Below are 10289 nucleotides of genomic sequence, written 5' to 3' on the forward strand. Positions count from 1 at the left end.
TCGTTACTTTGTAAATTATTTTCCTAGTTTATTTACGTTTTTGGAAGAAAGTGACCTTTATTGTTTACTTGGGGTTTCAAACTTTTTTAAAGAGTGGTCAAATTGGACCGTCGAACATGCCAAGAATTTCGTTTAAACAAATGATTTTAAAAGTTTTTATTATATTATTCAACTTGTTTTTCAAATCGACCGCCGTTTGCATTGGAAATAAGTCCCTTCACGTTCGCCAAACAGCAAAATAAGCTTATCACATGGTATGGTAGGTTTCCCATTTGGATCTATAACATCAAACAATGCTTTTCTGATATGTCATTTCTTTTTTTTTATATAATGATTTGTCTTTTCTCTATTAACTTGAATATAAATATATTGCTTTTAATCTTTAAGAATCCGAAAAATTACACCAAAAGAATCAAATCTATAGTAAAATGATATGCTTGTACAAGATAAACAAATTATAATTTGGACATTGAACAAAGCAAGAAATACAGACACAGAGGAAGACAAAAGAATGATCTGCAGTAGAGAAAGAAAAAAGTGAAAAATTGTGTATTGTTGTTCTTCTTTTTTCTTGTTTTGATCATCTGAACAAAACTTGAATCTCTTCAAGCGTTTTGCCTTTGGTCTCAGGAACCCAAAGACTCACAAACACTACTGTGAATCCACAAACCAAAGCGTAGAGAGTGAAAGTTCCTCCACTGCTCCAAGCTAAGAGCATATTTGCAGTCATTGTGACTAACCATGACACGAACCAATTTGCCAAAGTTGCTATACTTCCGGCTAAACCCTTTATATTGACTGGAAGAATCTGTTTTCGCAAAATTATTCAGTGCAAAGATTATAATTTTCAGTTCTGATTTTAACAAGAAGTAACATCTTTAATATTCAGTACCTCAGACATAATCAACCATGGAATTGGTCCCATTCCTAAAGAGCAAGCAATAACCATAGCCTGTAAAGAACCACTCAGCAAGATTTAGCACACATATTTTACACAAGAAATCATTTTTAGTTGGTGGCATGGAATGTATAAAACGAACAACTTACCACAACTCCAACTACTGAAACCATGCTTAGAATGTTGTACATATTGGAATCAGGTGACACATATTCCTAACAAGATATTAAGAAAACTCATTACAATGAAACTCAGACATTGTAGAAAGTAGTACAAGTATAGATGTCAAAAGTTAAAATGCTACCTTAAGGAAAAATGCGACTGCCACAATAACAAGGCTTATCGTCATTCCGATAGAAGAGATCTGCATTTCAGAGGAAAAACGATGAAACTACGTTATGCATATTCAGAGTTTGTAAGATGTACATACGAGTCTCAAATATTCCTCACCATGAGCAGAAGTCGACGACCTGATTTATCCACCAACCATGTCGCTACTGCAGTCGCCACTACCTGATTTAGAATGAATCAATGGTTAAAAAAAATCGAATCTAACGTCTCCTAGATATTGAATCATTGAAATTATATACCTGAACAACGCCAACTCCAAATGTTGCCACATTACTTGATGTCACCCCTAAGTGAATAATAATTGGAAAGAAAGAAGCATTATAAGAAATCTGTTTATTTTTCCTTAGGAGCATTCAAAGAATCAAAAGACACATATGACTGGCTCTACCTGCAGATTCAAAAATTGTGCTTGAATAGAATAAGACACCATTAATTCCTCCAAGTTGTTGAAGTACAAGGAGCCCTATACCAACCTGTAACACGGATTACAGAAAAACTTGTGAGATTCTCTCCTGTGTGAACAAAACTTAGTTCCAGAGGTAAGAGACTAATTCTACCATTAGTGGGAAATAGTATCTCCTGCGCTTGAGATCTACAAACCGAATTGCAGAACGTTTGCTAGATGATGCCACAGATCGCTGCAGAGTGCATAAAATTTTACAAAGACAAAACATTTAAAAATAATCTTGGTCTCACAAACCAGTATCATCAAATCAAAGCATTTTTCAGTAGTCAGTACCTTGATTTCATTAACCTCAACAGTAATATCGGTCTCAAATCCACGAAGAACTTGCAATGAAGTTTCGAAATCATCTGTCAAACCCATCTTTGCCTACAATTATGATAGCGAGACACTTGAGGATAACTAATAATGCAAAAAACTCAACAGTATAAGCAATTCGGTTCTAAAGGCATACCAACCACCGAGGAGATTCAGGAATGAAGAAAAGACCAGGTATCAACAATGTACACGGCAACACTCCTACACATAAAGAAGACAAACAAGAAAGTGATTAGACTGTATTGATAACTTTAAAAAATTCTGGTATAGTTTCTCCCAAGCTAAGTCGAAATGTTATGAGAGAGTTACCCAAAACTGCAAGAACTCTCCATGGAACAAAGAGACCGAGTAAATACGCCAGCATTATCCCAATTGTTACAGAAAGCTACAGAACACAAAATTAGTAACTATTTTGTTGTTTATAAGAATCAGCTCACAGAAAGAATAGTGAATGCTAATGAAACATGACAAACCTGGTTAACTGAACCTAAGGCTCCTCTCATGTTCTGTGGAGCAATCTCGGCTATATATACAGGCACCTAAAATCGTGTTTCCAGGTTGTGTAAATATATCTATACTCAAAATAAACATTGCTGAAACCAAAGAACTAGTTGGATCTAATATTACCGTATAAGAGATAATACCAACACCGAAACCTTCTAACAATCTTCCCATGTAAAGAAAAGAAGTATCCTAGAGAAAAACCAAGAACAACGACTTAGTAAGTAGTTAGAGAGATAGGCCAATGATATCAGAAACTTGAGAACATCAAATACTCACTTTGGCCACAGATATAGACAGCCATCCAATAATATTGGGAATTGCAGCAATCATCAGAGACTGCAAAGAAGGAAGAAAAAAAAAACAGTAACTAAGGATACAACAAGAAAGAAGATGTAACTATGACAAAAGAAGAACAGTTAATGAATCAAGAAACAAAACTAGGATACCCCTTTACGTCCGACGTATTCAGCAATCTGACCACTTGCAATAGCTCCAACCATAGCACCCACATTGGATAGAGACCCAAACACAGAGTACTAAAAAACATTAAAGATGAAACCTAAAAGTCAGGAAATTATTGAACAAGAGTTCTTCTTTTAGAAAAACAGAGCAGTTGTTGGTAAATAAAAATGGGACCTTTTTTTCTACCTCTGATACAGTTAAACCAAGATCCTTAGTAATGGCAACTTGAGTTGGAGAGGAATAACCACACTGAAAAACACAAAACATAGATCAAAGATCAGAACTTTATCAATTTCTTAGTCAAATTAAACAAAAGCAGAAAGAAAGAAAGAAAAAAAGTCCACATTTTCTCAGTTTCATTGATGAGCAAATTTAAGAAACAATCGGGTACATGTTCTTACAGTGAAACCGAATTGAATAGGACCAAGAGCAACAATCAAAACACAAGCTAAGACAGAGATAGAGCTGTCTCGAATGACTTGAGACGATTCCAACATACTAGATTGTCTCGAACCCATCCGATACCAACTTCCCGTGTGTAAGAAGGGTCGCCGAAGATCATTTCTTCCCTCTTCCGTCTCTTCCCTAAAACTCATCTCTTAAATCTCTTTAAAAATCTACAAAAAAAAAACAATCGTAATCTCTAGAGAAAGACGCAAAAAGAAAAGGGTCGAAAGAAAAAAAAATGTCGATCCTAGAGAATATGCAGATACGAAATTTTTCAGAAAACGAGATTTTGATTTCCGGGGAATAATGAAGACGGATGTAGACTGTTTTGTTTTGTTTGGTTGTTTTAAAAAAAAAAAAATTCTTCTTCTATGGTTTGTATTTGGAGCCTATGCGTGGAGAGACGCAGACTGTTTCATAGTTTTTCCACCTCAGACGCATCTCCTTCTAATAATAATATCATCAGATTTATAGAATTTGGTATTATTTCCCTGTCGACAAAAAAAAATATATCTAATTTAATAATATTGTTTTACTACTAGTATAACATTTTTGTCTGGTCCCTTTGGAGTTATTGATTTCTTTTATATAGATTTTTTTTGGTTTGTTAATCATTTCACCATGTTCACATAATCACATCTACGAGCACTACTAATCGCTTTTGATTTATTTATTATCTTCTAGGCTATCTACATACTTCTAATATATAATAAGCTTTTAGGAAGAAAATTGTTATAATAAGCTTTTTTAGATGTTTACAATTTTTAAATATCAGTATTTAAAATGACTCTTTTGTTTGTTTAGGTAAACAGTCTACTTCAAACATATATATTTTTCTTAGATAATAATAATTGGAGTTTCCCATATTATTGCAATATTATGATGAGGCCACTAAATATTTTTTATGTTTAGTAAATTCGCATTATCATTTGAATTCAAACTCACAAAATACATGTTGTTGAACAACAACAAATTTTGGAATAATGATATCGAGGTGGAAGATTTTGCTAAAACTTAATTAAAATAAAGCAAAAATAAAAAGAAATTTGATTATTATAGTGAAAAAAAAAACTTATTTTACTGTTATGCGTTTGTTTTATATTGCATCAGAGTCAAACTAAAATAGAAATACAATGCTCGAATCAGGCCTCGAATTTATAACATTTCCTCTACCTCGTTGATATTAATGTCGATAGATCATAAATATGCGAGTGACATTATTATCTTTATTTTGTTTTGGTTTAATGCAAGTGACATTATAGTATAATATTAAATAAGTTCGAATAATGGTATTTGTTTCTAGTAAATGAAAATACATGAATGTCATTATTTTTCAAATACTTTCGATTAATCTAATAGTAATTGTTTAGACACACAACATTGATTACATATTGTCAATATGTAAAATCTTCGAGAAAACAAAATAATATTTCAGAGTTTTGAAATACAAACAAAAAAAAGTTGTGGCAAAAATAGCTTAAACTATGTCGACAAAATTTGTTCTTAAATCAAAACTAATATACCTTTAGAATTCAGATATACAAAATTTTCTTATACACAACAGTGGAATTCTTTTAAAATATGAAAACTCTGCAAATTAAATCTATCTTATAGTAAAAGGGGTAATTAATATGTAAGTTGTTAATAACGTCGGCAGCTATGCTATATTTGCCTTGAAAACATCAACATGCATGATTGAGGTCACGAAATCTCACAAGTTTAGAAAACTTCTAAGGTCGATGAGGCCACGACAAAAAAAAGCCAGTAGATATCACACCAAACACGTCTTATTGGGGTTATATGATTCATAGGCTCTGATTCATCCATTGCTCATTTAACGTACACTAATAATAATATTCTTGTTGACCCAACGATGTAGATTCGTATAATTTAGAGAATCACTGTTCTGTGTCTTTTGTCTCCTTCTCGTCTCTCACGTGTAATTGCTTACGTTCTTGCAACCGTTTCCGGATCCCGACGTATGCTTTTCTCTTCCATTGTCCCCACTTTGCTTAGTTGGTCTTTATGCTTTTATTTCTGTTTTAAACTCTGTCTTTTTTCCATATTTTATTGGTATATTTATAGGGTGTATTTATCGGTAAGTAACACGATTTTCACCCATTACATGCTACACGCCAACACGATTCTACTTGTACATACATGTCACATTTATCTTCATTATCCTCGACAGAGATCTATCGTCTATCGAATATAGTTAACACGAATTTATAAATTAAATGAAGTGATTAAAAGCTTTGGATCAAATGATATTATTTTCTGTTTTATTCTTGAAAAGGGTTTAGGGTTTATGTATTTATGTATTTCGCTATATTACTTGATCTAATAAATTTACTAGTGCCATAAATAATTAATCGTTTTTTATAAGAATTTGACTGTAGCATGTAAATTGTTATAAATAAATATATATATATAAACAAAAACTAAATGTAGGCCTAACTTGAAATATCATATACTAAAACAAAATTTGGGCTTTTAAAAGGCTCCAGCGTTGTCGGCTTGAAAGGCCCACATGATTTAAGTTGAAGCATGAATTTTGGATCCTCTTTCTAAAGGAATACTGTAAAATGAAAATGAAACTATGGCTATAAATACTCGAAGAGCTATTCAAAAAATCGAACTAGACTCTGTTTCCATTATTTCTCACCGTTGACTTCACACACACGAAACGACGATGGTTAACATCTCTGAAATTTCCAACGACTCTAATGACGGCGGCGATCCAAACAAGAAACCAGAAGAACTCGACAAGAAACCAAAAGAAGAAGCAGTTTTAAGAAGAAGTAGAAGAATCTCGACAAGAAACGAGAACCGAAACAAGAAGCCGAAGGAAGAAGACGTAGCAGAAGAATAAGAAGAAGAAAAGAAACGTTCGACATCTTTCCAACTTCCAGACAATGTCACCGAAGCTCTCGTCGCACTCATCCGGAGATGTGATTACCCAAGTCTCTCTTCCGTCTCCCGTTACTTTTTCGGTTTGATCGCTTCGTCAAGTCTCTACGAAACGCGTGCGCGCCTCGGTCTTTCCGAAACGTTTCTTTATGCATCCATCGGATACCCTACTACTAATGATCTCCCAAGCTGGCATATTTTGCATCGAAACAAGGCTTCTTCTTTACGACTGACCAAACTCGGTTCGCTTCCACCCGTGCCTTGGGGAGCTTCTGTCGTAACTATCGGTTTAGAGATGTATGTTATCGGTGGAATCGTCGACCGAAGATACGTGAAGTTTATGAATGTCATCGATTGCAGAACTCACAAGTGCCGCTCGCTCCCGGGAACGAGAAGGGGTCGTTTCAAGGCAGCCGCTGGAGTAATTGACGGAAAGATTTACGTAATCGGAGGTTTCATAATTCAACTTCCATTAGAGTCGGACTGGATCGAAGTGTTCGATCTTGAGAAACAGATTTGGGAATCTTTCCCTGGTCCGTACCCTAAATCTAGTACGTTTAGCGAGTTTGGGACATATGTTGTGATGGAAGACAAGATTTACATTTCGGATTCGGAAGGCAGTTTGGTTTACGAACCAAAAAGAAGAGGTGGTGAGTGGGACGCATCCGCCGTCGGTGCAACTCATCCAATAACGAAAGATACAAGTCCTGTGCAATGTGTGGTAGATGATATGCTGTATACAATTGATCCTCGGTGTAGTCTTGGACATCCAATAGTCGTCTATGATCCAAAGGAGAAGACTTGGAGACCTGTGAAAGGTGAATCTTTGGGGAGACTGCCTAATTATATCGTTTATCATTCTGCAATGGCGAATTTTGGTGGAAAGTTGGCGATTTTGGGCAATAGTAGCAGCCTTGTTCATCATGGTGTTTGCATTGGGGAAAAAGGTATTTGGTGCGCAATGATCGTGTTGGAAAAACGTGAAGGAGGTGAGATTTGGGGGAATGTCGAATCACTCGACTGTGTGCTTGGAGGCGGCATTAACCATCTCATGCTTCAGCTTTGCCAAACTCTTACCATTTGATGATGGTCTCTCTAAACCGTCTCTAAGCAGTTTGTTGATCTGAGAGCAAATATCAAGAGTAACTCGCCCTTCCTTCTATTAACGTCTTTATGCAGGATAATAAGTTAATAACACTCTTACACATAATCGTTATAGCCTTGAGTAGATAAGCGAAGAGTATAGGCTAGCTGCATTATACAATATTTTCACCAAAACTTGTTGAATGCATCTTTATTTATAACTACTATATGTTTTGGGGGTTTCGTGCAATTGAACACTTTCACTAACATGCTATCAATTTTTTTCTTTTCTAAGTAATAATCACACACAATCAGATTCTAACAAAAAACCAGTCTGCTTCTACTATATGTGTACAAATATGATAACCTGAAACTGCGAGAGGAGGAAGAAAAAATTGAGTCTGCTTCTACTATACATTTTAGAATTGAGATGAAGAAAAAAAAAACAGAGTTTTAGTAGCCGAGTTTGGGCTTTAAAGATGGTCCAGATTCCTAGGCCTTAAGAGCCCATATACGTGATGGTCGTCGGAGCGTGAGGGCTACTCTCGTAAAAGGCGCGTGGGAGAAGACATAAAGCGACGGAGCAGACTCATTTTTTCTTCCTCCTCTCGCAGTTTCACTTCGGAGAAGAAGCAAAAGAAGTAGATCAATCTCAGCCGTAGTCATTCTTCAACGATCTGTTTCTGGAGTGAGAATTTCAAAACCCTAATTTGATTCCCGCCCCCTTCTCGATTTTGGAAATTTTCACATGGGAGAACAATCTCCTTCTCAACCATCGACTCAACCCCAAAGTCGACCACAATCACCCAAACCCCAAACTCATAACCTAATCCCGCCGGAATCCACCGTCGATTCAGCCGGAGTTTCAGGCTCAATCGTCTCATCTACCACAATCGACGTCCAACGGATCACTGAATTAGGCAATGTGTCGTCTCCACCATCCAAAATCCCTCTCCGTCCTCGGAAAATTCGGAAGCTTACACTCGACGGAGACGTCGCCGATGAGGACTACAAGGCGGATGATATCTCCTCACAGGTAACCTCGCCGCTCGCGACGGCTGGAAAATCTCCCGGTAAAGCGAAACCATCGCAATCACGAGCTATAAATGTGCCGCGGATCCAAGCTCGGCCTCTCACATGCGAAGGCGAGCTCGAAGTAGCGATTCACTATCTTCGTAACGCTGATCCGTTACTCGCCGCGTTAATAGACGTTCATCCGCCGCCGACGTTTGAGTCGTTTAAGACTCCGTTCTTAGCGTTGATACGGAGTATACTCTACCAACAGCTTGCTGCGAAAGCTGGGAACTCAATCTACTCACGATTTGTTGCTATCTGCGGCGGCGAGGATGGGGTTGTTCCTGAGAACGTGTTAGCCTTAAGTCCACAGGAGCTTCGTCAAATCGGCGTCTCGGGAAGGAAGGCGAGCTATCTTCATGATCTCGCTAGAAAGTATCAGAACGGAATCTTGTCGGATTCGGCGATTCTGAACATGGATGAGAAGTCTTTGTTCACTATGCTAACAATGGTTAACGGAATTGGGTCATGGTCTGTTCATATGTTTATGATTAATTCTCTTCATAGACCAGATGTTTTGCCGGTTAATGATCTCGGTGTTAGGAAGGGAGTGCAGATTCTTTATGGCTTAGATGACTTGCCTCGGCCATCGCAGATGGAGCAGCATTGTGCTAAGTGGAGACCGTACAGGTCTGTGGGTTCTTGGTACATGTGGCGGCTCATTGAAGCTAAGAGTACACAAACGAGTGCTGCTATGTCGTTGCCGCCTTTGGAAGACATGCAACAAGAACCTCAGCAGCAACAGTTGGACCCTCTTAGTATGTTCAGTATCGGGTAAGTAAAAGCTTGGTTCTTTCTGTAACTTGAGAAAAGTTTTTCACTGTGCTTTCACGTGTGCTTAACTTAGGTAGACAGATTGTTTCACCATTGTTACTTGCTGCTAATGCAAAGTAATATGTTTGTTTGGTTTGGATCCCCTAAGATTTAATATATGTGCTTAGTCATCTGTGGAATGGGCTTATGGTTGATATACAATTTTAAAATAAATCTCTTAAGTTTAGACTTAATGATTAGTTGTTTACATTCATGTCATGTGTGACAAAAAGTAGTGAGTGAGAGCATTACTTCGATTGATTGACCGAAGTTTTTCGAACTATACTCGTACAGTTTCTCCATGTATGAGCTATGCACAATTTTATGAGGTTTGCTCAGGCATAAACCATTCTGATTGTTTTGACCCATTCCAAGAAGCATGATATAACTTAATTGTGTTTTTTCGCTACTTCCAATTATGGTTCAATGATTCTTTAACAGGGCTTGGGGACAATCGTAGTCGTTCGTCCACATTGTCGTCTTTATTCCTGGATGCTCTAATGGCTTACGTGAGTACGTTTGTTCTGGACTTGGGGTTGTGTATCTATTAAAAATGTGTGGGAGAAAGAATAAAAGGAACTGTTTTATGACTGAGTTCCTTCAGCTGAAAAGTACCAGTGAATATGATATTTTTAGTCGTCAGTGACAGAGTCTGTAATGTTAAGAGTGAGTATAGCTAGTGACAAAGTGTCTTCTCTATTTTTGTAGGAGATCTAACTCTTCACAGAACTTCCTCTTTATCTCTAAAGCAGATGCACATTTCACTATTTCAGTATAGCATCTTCTACTACTGTCCAATTGTCTAAAAAACTCACCGGTGACAATAAAAAAAATAACGAAAAGAGCAGTTCTACATTTGTGGTCCACTCGGTATTTTTTTACGGATATATGTATAGGCCCATTATAATGGCCCATCTTCTTATTATAATAAAAAAAAGTAAAACGTGACATATACTAAATTTTAAT

General features: G+C 36.7%; 2 protein-coding genes and 1 pseudogene across 3 annotated transcripts; 2 read left to right on the forward strand and 1 right to left on the reverse strand.

Moving 5' to 3' along the window:
* Positions 1-398: 398 nt before the first annotated feature.
* On the reverse strand, positions 399-4111 carry LOC104776059 (sugar transporter ERD6-like 4). Of its 2 annotated transcripts, none has more exons than XM_010500063.3 (17): positions 3398-4111; positions 3183-3245; positions 2981-3070; positions 2811-2870; positions 2658-2723; positions 2504-2569; positions 2340-2415; positions 2167-2231; positions 1989-2081; positions 1807-1887; positions 1638-1722; positions 1489-1535; positions 1349-1411; positions 1203-1262; positions 1048-1113; positions 893-952; positions 399-808 (listed from the first exon to the last, which is right to left on the reverse strand). In XM_010500063.3, exons 1-17 carry the CDS (start codon positions 3590-3592, stop codon positions 581-583), a joined length of 1464 nt encoding a protein of 487 aa, XP_010498365.1. In that variant the 5' UTR covers positions 3593-4111; the 3' UTR covers positions 399-580. The 2 variants fall into 2 exon arrangements, with proteins under 2 accessions (XP_010498365.1, XP_010498363.1); XM_010500061.3 differs by having other exon boundaries at positions 3171-3245; positions 3398-3913.
* A 2024-nt stretch (positions 4112-6135) lies between these two features.
* LOC104776060 (kelch repeat-containing protein At1g19470 pseudogene) lies at positions 6136-7437 on the forward strand (annotated as a pseudogene).
* A 576-nt stretch (positions 7438-8013) lies between these two features.
* On the forward strand, positions 8014-10090 carry LOC104776063 (DNA-3-methyladenine glycosylase). The gene is made up of 3 exons (XM_010500069.3): positions 8014-9284; positions 9765-9832; positions 10032-10090. Exons 1-2 carry the CDS (start codon positions 8185-8187, stop codon positions 9781-9783), a joined length of 1119 nt encoding a protein of 372 aa, XP_010498371.2. The 5' UTR covers positions 8014-8184; the 3' UTR covers positions 9784-9832; positions 10032-10090.
* The last annotated feature ends 199 nt before the right edge of the window (positions 10091-10289 follow it).

This window comes from Camelina sativa, chromosome 3, assembly GCF_030686135.1.
Source record: "Camelina sativa cultivar CO46 ecotype springtype chromosome 3, ASM3068613v1".
In the NCBI taxonomy this organism is placed as follows: Eukaryota; Viridiplantae; Streptophyta; class Magnoliopsida; order Brassicales; family Brassicaceae; genus Camelina; species Camelina sativa.